This window comes from Phyllostomus hastatus, unplaced genomic scaffold, assembly GCF_019186645.2.
Source record: "Phyllostomus hastatus isolate PE091 unplaced genomic scaffold, TTU_PhHast_1.1 phas_contig_64, whole genome shotgun sequence".
Taxonomy (NCBI): Eukaryota; Metazoa; Chordata; class Mammalia; order Chiroptera; family Phyllostomidae; genus Phyllostomus; species Phyllostomus hastatus.
In genome coordinates, this window is record NW_025333928.1 from 8,984,454 (window position 1) to 8,997,197 (window position 12,744).

At 47.5% G+C, this 12,744-nt stretch overlaps 1 protein-coding gene across 8 annotated transcripts in view; it reads right to left on the reverse strand.

The window, feature by feature from the left end:
* Positions 1-3,994: 3,994 nt before the first annotated feature.
* ITGAL (integrin subunit alpha L) overlaps positions 3,995-12,744 on the reverse strand; it is a 47,363-nt gene continuing 38,613 nt past the window's right edge. For 5 of the 8 annotated variants that reach the window (XM_045849027.1, XM_045849031.1, XM_045849030.1 and 2 more), the window contains 6 exons: positions 8,813-8,926; positions 8,500-8,556; positions 8,302-8,403; positions 7,796-7,891; positions 6,959-7,069; positions 3,995-5,408 (listed from right to left, as the gene is read on the reverse strand). In XM_045849027.1, coding sequence (XP_045704983.1) covers positions 5,235-5,408; positions 6,959-7,069; positions 7,796-7,891; positions 8,302-8,403; positions 8,500-8,556; positions 8,813-8,926 — 654 coding nt within the window. In that variant the 3' untranslated portion in view covers positions 3,995-5,234. The remainder of the gene's footprint in view (positions 5,409-6,958; positions 7,070-7,795; positions 7,892-8,301; positions 8,404-8,499; positions 8,557-8,812; positions 8,927-12,744) is intronic. The other 3 variants (XM_045849033.1, XM_045849032.1, XM_045849028.1) reach the window with 1 other exon arrangement.

Consider the following 12,744-nt stretch of genomic DNA (forward strand, 5'->3'; position numbering starts at 1 on the left):
GTGAAGATTTATTTATTCTATTTCACAGATTAGGAAAGTGGAGGTCACAGGACTAAGTGACCTGCTCAAAGTCATTCCATACCTAAGAGGCAGATCAGACATTTAGACCTCATCTGTCTGGCTTCACCTGCCCCCAGGAGCTTCGCCTCAAGAGACCTTACAGTTGTAGCTCTATAAGGGCTCATGGGCCTCAGGATACTGACATTACCCCCAGCCCCATGTCCATCCTTGGGGCCTTATAACTTGTCAAGGGTAGATCACTTCTCTAAGCACATTTCTTCCTCTTTTTAGAAATATTTTATTTATTTTTAGAGAGAGGGGAAGGGAGGGAGGAAGAGAGGGAGAGAAACATCAATGTGCGGTTGCCTCTTGAGCACCCCTCACTGGGTACCTGGTCTGCAACCCAGGTATGTGCCCTGACTGGGAACCGAACTGGTGACCCTTTGGTTTGCAGGCCAGCGCTCAATCCACTGAGCTACACCAGCCAGGGCTAAGCACATCTCTTTTTCTTTCTTTAAAAAAAAAAAACATTTAAAAATTATTGATTTTAGAGAGAGAGGAAGGGAGAGATACAGAGAAGCACTGATTTGTTGTTCCACTGGTCTATGCACGCATTGGTTGCTTCTTGCATGTGCCCTGATCAAACCCACAGCCTTGGCGTATCAGGATGACACTCTAACCAACTGAGCTACCGTGCCAAGGCCTAAGCACTTTTCAGTCTGGCCTCTCATGGTCTGCAAGCCTGGAAGGGGCCTTAAGAATCATGTAGTTCAGCCCTGGCTGGTGTGGCTCAGTGGACTGAGTGCCAGCCTGCAAACAAAGGTCGCCAGTTCGATTCCAGTCAGGGCACATGCCTGGGTTGCAGGCCAGGTCCCCACTTGAGGGTGTTCAAGAGGCAACTGATGGAGGAATCTCTTGTACACCCATGTTTCTCTCCTCTTTCTCCCTTTCTCTAAAAATAAATTAAAATATTTTTAAAAAAAGAATCATGTAGTTCAATAGACTTTGGCTGTGTTTAGTGGTTTTCAAAGTTTTAATTATTTTTGGAAGTAGAACACTTTTAAAGTAAAATTTCAGTCTTTTAAAGACCTTTGTAAACTTTACGCACATTTTTGTACAGGTACTCTGCCACACAAAATTTTAAAATACTCCCACATTTAATATACAGGGTCCAGCACAAATAATACCCCTTTTTTATTACAAAATCATAAGCATGTAATTCTGCAACATAACACTATCACACTCAGATATACCATATGAAATTTTAGGTGAAACGTGCACATTAAAACTATAAATCACTATACCTGTATGATTACCCTACCAACCACACTCAGGCAGGCCTTACTTCTGCTGGACCCTGTAGTTTGTATATGTAAGTATATACACAGAACTGCATTTGGTTTATCTGAAATGAATACCACTTTTGTAGACTTCAACATTTATTTCAATTATACAATTTAATTTTCATATTTTAGAGCTGAATGCTTTTTCAGCCTCCAAACCATGTTCATAGACCCTTGAAAGCTGGGGTGTCCTGGGCACGGTGCTTGTGGTGCTTAATTGATAAAGTAGCCTGTAGGGACAGAATATTAGTACATAAAAGCTCATCAAATGAGGATGGCGACTCCGCTGCTCAGCCCCCACCCCTCTCTTCTACAACAGTCCTGAGGTACCTCCAGATGCCAGGAGGGGCAGACCAAACCCAGAAAGAGCATGTGTCTTCTCTGAGATCGCAGTGGAAGAACTAATAATGGAAGAGGTAAGAACTCCTAACACCAGATGTCTTGATTTGTGGTGCAGGACGCTGCTTTTACCACACCATCCTGCTCACCTAAACAACCATTTCTATCCACCACTGATGGGCTCAGAACAGTGCTCAGCAGTTTACAAGTGTTATCTCATTTAACGCTCATACCAGCTCTGAGGTATACTCATACACAGGGTGGAGCAGCATAGGCTTAGAGTTGTGAGTACATGGAACAGAGTTTATTTTTGTATTATTATTTATTATTTTCCATAAGAACAACTGTAAACCTACTTTGGCACCCGCCCTTGCACAGTCATTGTTTCTATCTTACAGATGAAGGAATGAGCCCACAGAGGAGAAGTGACTGCCCCACAACATGTAGCAGAGCCTGGATTCAAGCCTTGGGCTAACCAGGTCTGGCCACTTCACTAACAATGCTAAGATGTTATTTGCTTTTTCACTGCTTTTCTCCCATGAGGACAGTGTTTCCGAGAGGTTGCATGACTTGTCATGGCAGATGTCATCACTCTGATAGCTTATGTGGAATGTAGGACTTGGGTGTTATGTTTTAAACTGCTCCCTCCATTTTCATTTCTAACTGGACAAACACCAATAGGTATATCCCATTTAACAAAAGCTCTTTGGGGATTCTCAATAATTTTTAAGAGTATAAAGGGGCCCTGAGACCAAAACATTTGAGGGCCACATTTGAACCTTTGTGCCAGTCCCGATGAGGGGTCAATGTTTAACATAAATGAGTGAGGCCTGAGTCCTACCTTCCAGAACTTTCTACTCTTGAGACAGGAACCCAAACAGTCAGTGCTGTGTGCCCCAATGAGGTATAAACAAAGTGGTGATGGAATGGGTCATTTTGTCCAGAAATTATGGGATTAAGAAATGCTTCAAAGTGCTTTGAAATAGGGGGGTTTGTGGGTAGAAAAGAGGTAGAACTTCACGTGCTGGTGAGGGGAACAGCACGTACAAAGGCACACAGGTGGGACAGGATGTGTAGGCATTCAAGGACAGGTGCTGATGAGTGAGTTGGTACATAGACTCCTGGGGATGATGGTGGCAGGTCTGCTCTGAACTGAGCCTCCCAGATCTTCTGTGCTTTTTTTTATTGTTCAATTACATTTGTCCCAATTCCGCACTCCCACACTGTGCTCTCCCATTTTGTGGGTTTTTTTTTTTTTTGCTTCCAACCTGGATGCAAATATCCACTTTTTTCCCCTCATAGAATATCACCTTCTTAGAGAGACTTTCCTGACCACCTGTATAAAAGGACTGTCTCCATTGCCCTCTAACCCCATTATCCTGCTTTATTTTCTTCACAGTCCTATCACTGCCCGGAATCACATTTCTACATTTTCATTCTGTTTCCTCACTGGAGTGAAGCTTCTTGAGGGTAGGGAATTGTCTGTCATGTTCATCACCATGTCTTTAGAGCAAAGAACAGAGTATGACACAAAGCACTCAAGAAATACTGCGTGAATGAATACAACCTGACATGCTTCACCAGACCTACCTACAGACACTTTGCTGTACTTTTTAGCAGTTCTGCGAGTCCTGTTAAAACTGACCACAAGAGGGAAGTAGTGACTAGCCTCTTCAGTCCCTGCTGGAGATGGACTCAGGGTTTAAAAAAGGTATGGGGGAGGGAGCAGTAGCAAGGGAGGGTCTATTCTCACGTCTTAGTAAATTGTTAATGGTTCTTTAACATTTCCTCACTTTCTGTGTCTCTTTCCCTGCTTCTCTCTCTTTTTAATATCCTCACCCAACTGATACTTTTTTACTGATTTTTAGAAAGAGGAAGGGAGAAATAATATCAATGTGAAAGAGAAATGTCAATCAATCAGTTGTGCAGCTTAGGTGTGTGCACTGACCAGGGATCCAGCCCACAAACTTTGGGTGCACGGGATGATGCTCTAACCAGTTGAGCTACCTGGCCAGAGCTCTCCCTGCTTCTCTCTCTCTCTTTCTCTCTCTCTCTCTCTTTTTAAAGAATATGTTTATTTCTTTAGAGAGAGAAGAAAGGAGTGGGTAGAGGGAGAGGGAGGGGGGAGAGAGAGAGAGAAGAGGAGAGAAGAGAAGAGAAGACAAGAGAAAAAAGAAAAGAAAAGAAAAGAAAAACGAGAAAAGAAAAATGAGAGCTATATTTGGTTCCCACTTAGTGAGAGGGTCGAGAACAAAATGTTCATTTAATTGAGCCAGGCTAGAATGTTGCACCAAGACAGAAACATCACAAAGTTGGACAGAATTTCACATTTATTGGGTAAATATACACAGGCAGTGTGCTTGGCAGTGGGAGCCAGATGAATGGACATGAGCTCAGAGTCTCATGGTGGAGGCCAGAGTGAGGGTGTGATGGAGTCCTGGCGGGGCTGTGGATCGAGGGGGCAGGCACCTGTGGAAGACTGAGCCCGCTGTGGGCCCATCCAAATTTGTTCCTCTTATCACACACATGGCTCTCTCATTAATTGACTGAAATTGTGTCAATTACCTACTATGTGTCTAGCTCTGTGATATCATTAGGGTTCCCAAGGTATGATCCCTACCCATGGAGTTCACTGTTTGATTTGAAATATGAATATTAAGTATATTATTTAACAATTAACAAATATGATCCCAGCTAATACAGACAATTGCATAATAGTCTGCATGCATATATGAGACCCCAAATGAGTCGGGGTCAGGGGGCTGCCCTGAGAAAGTGATACATGAGCTGAGACCTGGAGACTGATGAGAGAGTTAGCTAGGAAAAGGAGGGTGATGTTCTAGGCAGAGAGAGCTATCTGGGTGAAGGCAGTGAGAGCAGAAAAAGCTTGGCAAGTGATAAAGGCCTGTGTAACTGGAGCTTAGAAGGGAGGTGGGAAGTCTCTCTCTACAGGAGGCCAGAAGGGCAAAAGGGCCCAGTTTTGCATTGGTGTTGCATTAAGGATACTTCACAGATTTTGTAGGGCATGTTAAGGAATTTGGTCTTTAGCTAAAGAGCAAGGGGTCTGCAGTAGCAATGAGTGACATGTAGCAGATCTGCTCTCAGGAAGCAGAATGGAAAGCTGACTGGACTCCATGCGGGAGAGAGTGCAGGGCAAGTTCTGGGAGTTGGAGACCTCTGTGGACCTCCATGGACCTCCAAGGACAGGTGGGTGTGAGGGTCGGGAATGTCACTGGGTCCTGGGACTATAGTTTCTTCAAATTGAGATCAGACATGCTCCTCCAGGGGAGGAAACTAAGAGGGGTTGATAGAAGCCAGGAGCACCAAATTACCAGGCCTCACCTCGGTAGCCTTCCTGGCCCACCCCTCAGTGAATCACCATGATCCTGCAAAGGAGGCAGGTAGGAATGAACTCCATGTTCAAGACAGAAAAACTGGAGCCTAGGGTGAGGCAGCGACTTGCCAGAGGACACAGAGTGACATGCAAGTAAAGGCAGATGGCTACAAGACATCCCAAGTCCAGTCCTGGGCCCCCTGCATCAGGCCTGGGCCTCAGTCTGTGCTACCTCCATCCTGGTTCTTCTCCGTGAGGAGGAGATCCAGGCCGCTCGGATCCATGGCCTCCTTCTCAGACTCCTGCTGCCCAGAGTCTTCTCCAGGGATTCCATTGGAGGCATCGATCGTAGCCTCCATCTTCTCCTTCAGGTTCCGTTTGAAGAAGCCAACCTGTGGGAAGACAACAATTGAGTGAGCAGGAAGTCCATGGATCAAGTTGGCCCTGGAAAAACATGAAAACACTCTTTATGTTAAGAATTCATATGTGCCCCAGACACGTGGTGTCCGTTCCAGGGATGGGGTGAAGGTATCTGCCACACCTGGTTCTTGGCAGTATGTTGAAAAGCTGTACATTAACCGGTTCATTCTTTAGGCTCATCAGATCATCAATGAACACCCTGGCTGGTGTGGCTCAGTGGTCTGAGAGCCAGCCTGCAAACCCAAAATTCACTGGTTTGATTCCTAGTCAGGGCACATGCCTGGGTTGTGGGCCAGATCAATGTATCTCTCATACACCTATGTTTGTTCCCCTCTCTTTATTCCTTCCTTCCCCTCTCTCTAAAAGTAAATAAATAAAACCCTACAAAAAAAAAGAAAAAACCATTATGTACAATATTTTAGGTGGGTGACTTGACAATATCTAGTGATACTAATAGTGCTTAGTAAGTGTATACTTACTCTCTGTGGAAAGCTCAATATATATAATTTAGCTCAGCAATCCCAGGTCTAGGAATTAATTTGAAACAATATCTGGACAAGTGTGCAAAGGTGTGGGCAACAAGAGCCTTTTTGTCATAGTGTTTGAAATAGACATAAATTACAAACAACCTAATTGTTCATCAATAGAGAACGTGTTAAATAAAAGGCAGGGCACCCAGACTGCAGAAAACCACCCAGGTTACGGAGCAAGAAGGGGTCTGATGGTGCTCGGACGGAAAGACACCAAGGTATAATATGCGGGGCGGGGGAGAGAACACAGGTTCCCAAGCAGTATGTACAGTCTAATCCCATTTACATGTTCTACACATGCACCCATGCACTGCTTTCTCTCTCTCATGCTCACACGTACATACATATGTTAACAATGAAACTATAACCTAGAAGAATAGAAACAAAAAAGTTGTTCATGACAACCCTCTGGGGCTACAATAGGCAGAAACTTTGATTTTTATGTTCTGTTTTCTGGAATATTTGAATATTTTACATGGAATATCTGCCCTCCAGCTTTCTTCATCTAGCTAACCTCCACTCATCCTTCAAATCCCAACTCAAATGCCACCTCTCTTGGGAGGCCTTCCCAGATACCCCAGCCTAAGCTGGGCCCCTGCGTTGCAAGCCCCAGAATATACAGGCTCCACAGAGGAGCCTTTACCGTGTGTGTTCCTGTCTCTCTCCCCCACTAGACTGGAAGCTTTACAAAGGCAGGGGCCATGTTTGTGGGATGTGCCTCTGTATTGCAGAGCGTGGCTCTGTGTATACAGGAGAGCCCTCTCCCTCTTCCTGGGCCCCTAGCCCTGGCCCTTCCAGTGCTTGGTGGAGTAATGGGGGAAGTCTTGCTTGCTCTTTGGGCCTCAGTAGCCTTATCTGTAGATGGAGGGAGTAGGCTGAGGCCCCTTTTAAGCTTTGATGTTCCCTGGTCTTGGCATTCTCCTTCCTGACTCCTGCCAATCCCTCTTCCCTAGCCTGTCCATTTCAGTGATGCCCATTCCTTCTAGTCCGACCTTGTAGAGAACCAGGAAAATCAGCAGCAGCAACAACAGCCCCCCGATGCCGCTCAGCACGTAGAGGTACAGCATATCCTTCTCATAAACAACGTCAACCTTCATGATGACCTGGGGGAGGATGAGAGGAGGGAAGTGGAGGGAAGAAGCCTTCCCCACCCCCTAACATGTCTTGGGAGTCTGGCCTCAATCTCTAGGTCTTCACATTTCCAGCCTGGGCCGTGTCTCGACACCAGACCCCGGTGCAGGCCCCCTCTCTCCAGCATGCCTCCCACAGCAGCCTCCGGAGTGAACTGGCAAACAGGCACCATGACCCATCTTAAATCCTTACACGGCTCCCCTTAGTCTCAGGAGAAAATGCCAGAATCCCAGTTCAGCACGCAAAGTCTTCCAGAATCTGGTTTCTGCTGACCGTTTTAGCTGCAACTGCCCTTCTCCTGCTCTGAGCCTTCTGCTCTTAAACCTGCCTTGCCCATTCTCTCAGCTCTGGGCCCTGCACTTGTTGCTCTCTCTGCTTAGAGTGTCTTCCCATGTGCTCTGCCAGTGGAGTGGGTAACTCTGATGAGCCGCCATCAAAATGATCTTTACCTGATGCACCTCAGACAGGGGACCTCGTGGTCTGCTTGCTCACCTTGTGGTGAATGTTTGTGGCTTCCATGGAAGCCTGTGCCAAGGCTGATGACTCTGGCTGTGGGGAAGTTCTTACTGTGCTAATCCAAAACCTTCTCCCGCATGGCTGCCCATTTCTAGCTCTGACTCTTCCAGCTCTGCCCTGTGGTTTCTCAGATCTCTCTGCTGACCTCTGTTCCCGAGTCTTCTGAGGAGATAAAAAGATACCTGGGCCAGGGAGGCGTTGCTGCCGTAGAGGTGGAAGTGCTTGCTGCTGTTGAAGGAGATGGAGAGGGAGCTGCAGAGGCTGTCCATAGAGGAGGCCTGTGGGAAAGGGGAGAGAAGGCATCAGAGCCGGAGCCCAAGGCCCGAGGCCTGAGGCCCGTACCCACTGACTCCTGCCCCACCTCAACCCAAGGAGCAGAGGCAGAGGAAACAGGTCCCCGCAGGGAGCATCACGCCTATGAAGCTCTGCATTCCACATGCCACTCCCGTTGCTGGGAGGAAAGTGTTCCTATAAAGAACCTATCAAAATTATGCACAGGCCCATGGAAACAGCCTTGCAAATTTCAAACAGATCACGGTTCCTTTTTACCCACAACTGTGTAAACATTGGGGATCTTTTCATCAAGGTAAAACAGGACACGCAGGAAGGCCACCTAGTGGGGGGCCCATTCCCTACCCAAGGAGGAGGCTCCCACAACCACTTCATGTCCATTGCCAGCAGGTGCTACCTTGATCTCCCCCACCAGCTCCACAGTCCCCATCACTTGGACGAGGATCTCCTTCTTGAAGACCACTGGGCAGCGAAACTGGGCTCCAGGCAAACAAGGCTGCTAGGAATAGGGAACAGCAGGGGGCTTGGAGAGGCTTGTCTTTCTCCCTGTACTCAGCCCAGTACACAGGTCCCATCTTAGCCCACAGGTCCATACCTCAGCCACACCGGGTGTCCTTTCCAGATTCTCATACTGGCAGTCGACAGGAGGCTCCTAGGAATGATGAGGTGGGATCTTTAGTTAGTCCAGAGCTGAGAGAGGACACTGGCCCCTTAAAGCCAGAACCTGGCATTCCTCTCCACCCCCAAGATATGACCTTGGTACCCCAGTTCTCTCCTCCTGGCTCTTGGCAGATTCAGACATCACTGAGTGTGACAGGATTCATCTGTCCTCACTTCCTCCCCAAACACCCCTTTACGAGCTCACCCCCACAGGCCCAGGCATCCTTTCCTCCTCCGGCAGCACTCACCATCTGCACACTCCACGTGTGAGTGATGGGCCCCTCACGGTGAGGCGGTGGAACCCCAATCAAAGCCTCCAGAGTGGGCATGTTATGGTCATGCTCAGATGGCTGAATCTTCACCTGGTACAGAGGACAAAGGGCTGCTGAGCCCTGAATGCCAGCCATTCTAACTGTCACCCCAGGTCCAGTCCTCACTGGCTGAGGCACAACAGTCCCCATGTTAGGCTCTGGGCAGTAACCACCGCGCTGTGCCCTGTCCTCGATTACGTGTGTGAGTTACACGTGCTTCTCTGCTTTCCTCACACATCCTGCAAGGGGCTGCTCAAACATCATTCTGAAAGTTTGCCTCAAGAACAGGGCAGCTTCCCACTCCTGCATTTCCCCAGCACTCTACAGCTCCAGCCAGATGCCAGCGTGTCTGCTTGTGCGTCTGCATCTGCACCAGGCTGCGAGCGTGAGAGCGGGAGCTGTGGTTCGCTTACCCTGCAGGGCACTACTGCCTGACACAGCAGCTGGCACATAACAGGCTCCAGAAAAGCAGTTTTCTGAACGAGTGAAAGAATCAGTAATGTTCAACAAGGATAGATGCAAGTCTTATTTGCACAATGGAGGTTGGGAAAGATTTGTTTTGGCAAGTGCTTGAACTGAGCCCTGTTCAATAGTTTAAGAAATATTTCCTGAGTACCTTTTGTGCAAAAAAGCTACCTGTGCTAGGTTGGAAGACCCGTAAGTGTTTAAAAAAGTGACACAAGAGTAGTGCTATGAAAGTCTCAGGGAGGTTGAGCGGGAAAATATACATCCAAATTAAAGTGTGCTATCATTTATTCATTCAGCAAACATTTGTGGGCACTTAAAAAATTATTTTTTTAATCCTCATCCTAGGATATGTTCACTGATCTGAGAGAGACAGGAAGGGGGAGGGAAGGAGAGAGGAAGAGAGGGAGACCTCCAATGGGCCTCACAAATGTGCCCAGACTGGGGTATGTGCCCCGACTGGGGATCGAACCAGCGAGCCCCCGCTGCATAGGGTGATGCTCAGCCAACCGAGCCTCCCAGCCAGGACCATTTGTGGACACTTTAAACATGTCAGTTATACTGAACTAAAAGGTCTAATTAATGTAAGAGGCAGCATTTGAATTTAACTGTGAAATATAGGAAATTAACATGTGGAATGGGGGAAGGTATACAGAAAGAGAAAGTGCAGGGAGTTAGGACAATCCCAGGTGAGTGTGATGTGGCCAGAGGGCAGGGCACTTGGAAGAAGAGGTAGGAGATAAGTCTGGAAAGGGGACAAGGGATCAGACTGGGGCCCAGAAGACCTGGTGGCAAGAAGTCAGCGGACCATTGTCTGGGCAGGGGGGAGTCATAGAAAGCAACTGAGGAGGGGGCGGTTCCAGGGGACTCATCCACTGCAGGCAGGAATGGGAAGAAGCTGGGAAAAGTGGGTCAAGGCCCAAGTTGGGAGCCAGGGCCAGCAGTCCTTGCAAGAAGAGGAGAAATCCAGGCGGAGCGGTATCGGAGACAAAAGAGAGAAGAGGATATAAACTACAGAGCACGAGGAGGTCCAGACACGCTGGAAGGAAAAACTCACCCAGACTTGGGAATTTTGCTTGAGGAAAAACTGGTGTTTTTAAAGCAGTGTAAGCAAGCCAGAGAAGATGCTGGTATAGGAAAAGATGATAAATTTCGAACATGTTGAGACCAAAGTTTTAAGAGGAGCAATTGTAGTCCTAGTTGTATATCCAAGAGAAATAAAACATGTCCCCACAAAAGCTTGTACAGGAATGTTTAAGTACATTATCCATACTAGTAAAAGCAAACAACCTCAATGTTCATGATTTGATGAATGTATACATCAAATGTGGCCTATCTTACAATGGAATATTATTTGGCAATAAAAATGAATGAAATACTGACAGCCTACAACATGGATTGACCCTGAAAATATTATGCTAAGTGAGAAAAGCCAGGCACAAAAGACCACATGTTGTGTGGTTTCAGCTACATGTGTTGTCCAGAGTAGACAAATTTATGCAGAGACAGAAGTGGTGGTTGCCAGGGGCGGGGGGAGGATGAAGGAGTGACCACACATGGACACAGGGTTTCTCTTTTGGAGCAGTGCAAATGTTTTACATTAGACTATAGTGATGCCAGCATGACTTTTGAATGTACTAAAAAACCCCATTGCATTGTGCACTTTAAGCATGTAAACTGTGTGATATGTGAATCAATAAAGCTGTCAAAAGATCAAAAATAAAAAGATGCTAGGAAGACATCCCAGGGGAGGTGAGTGACAAGCTGCAGCGACAGGTGCTTGGAGAAGGAGGAGGGGCGCGATCTGGAGCTGTCAGTTGGAAGGGGCACACTGACCCTACGGAAACTGACCCAGAGCAGTCAGTAACACCGGCCCAGGGCACATGCCTGCTGTGAGGGAATGGCTGTGGTGGCGAAGCAGAACACAAAGGGTTAGAACCCGTGTATAATATCATCATTCCAAGCACTGAGAGCTCAAGGCCCCTTCTGCTTCTCAATACATGCATCATCTCCTTTAGTTCTGAGTTATTTTGTCTGAAGTTACTGAGTCTGAGAGCTGACATTTTAACCCAGAGGCTGAGATCACTACGCCCCATCACATTCCTCAGGCAACAGTGGTAATAATAACTCTAAAGACATGCAAGTTGATAGATACCTTATGTATCAACTACTAGGCTAAGCACTTGACACGTATTTTCTCATTTGCTCCTCATAACAACCCATAAAGTAGGTGTTAGTATTTCTGTTTTATAGATTGAAAAACTGAGGCTCAGAGAGGTCAAGTAAACTGCCTATGGCCACACAGCTTTAAATGCAGAGTTCAAAAAGATTTCAGGTCCAAACGAAGCCTGTGCTCCTTACCAGCTAGGGGAGCTGGTGACCTTGAGGAAGGAGACTCTATGGCCCAGCTGTCCTGTTCTCACTGGGTTTCATGCTTGTCTAGCTTGTAATAAACCTCAGTTCTTACAGCTGACCTCCTTGTGGCAAAAAGGGTCTGAGTAACAGGACAGTTTCAGGAAAGAGGGTGTGGATCACCGATGTCGCATACTGTGCCAGGTTTAGTGAAAACAGAGACCATATCAGGGCCTTCAGCAAGAGTGGCTGCTTGGAGGCCAGGCAGTGGGGAGCCATCTGCTTGGCTTAAGATGCTGGAGGGTGGTGAGGTGGATGGAGGTATTAGTCCTGATGACTCTTCTGAGGGGAAGAGGAAGCTCAAAGGGTTTGAGATGGTTCTGGGCTGAGTGAGACGAGAATGTAAGGAGGCTTCCACAGTAGCCAGGGGACCTCAGGGCCACACGTAATACCCACCTCACCCCTCTAACAACCTCCACTTCCCCAGGCATGGTGCCGAGCATTGGACAGGCAGAAAGTAACCCACCGAACCTCATGGCCACCTGTGAAATTCTTTTTCCAAACTCCATTTGTGACAGGGGAGCTGAGGCATAGACAGATAAACTACTGGCCCAAGGCCACATAAGTGTGCAAATGGCAGATCTGGGGTCTGGATCCTGCCTTCCTGGTGAAGGGAGTGGCCCGGTTAACCTCCTGGGGGAACCTCGAGCCATCCCAACGAGCAGCACTAGAAGCTAACTCAACTGGCTATTCCAAACCTTCCACTTCCATGCAAGTGGGTGGATATCCAACCTTCCCAAAGGGCACTCTCCTTCCTCACAGTCTCCAGGGGAGATGGCTCTGGCCTCTGTTCTGAAGGGGCCAAACCTGCTCCAGGCTCCTCTCCGAGTCCGCCCTGACCCCCGTGCAGCCTCGGGTGAGACAGTTCCTCTTTGGGTCCTCTGTCTTCTCCACAGTAAAATGAAAATGCTTTTGACTGGTCAGTCAGTGCCTAATCCTCTCCTGAGTTTAACTTTAAGAAAGCTTAAGACTCCTCAAGCTTTGGGCTCGGG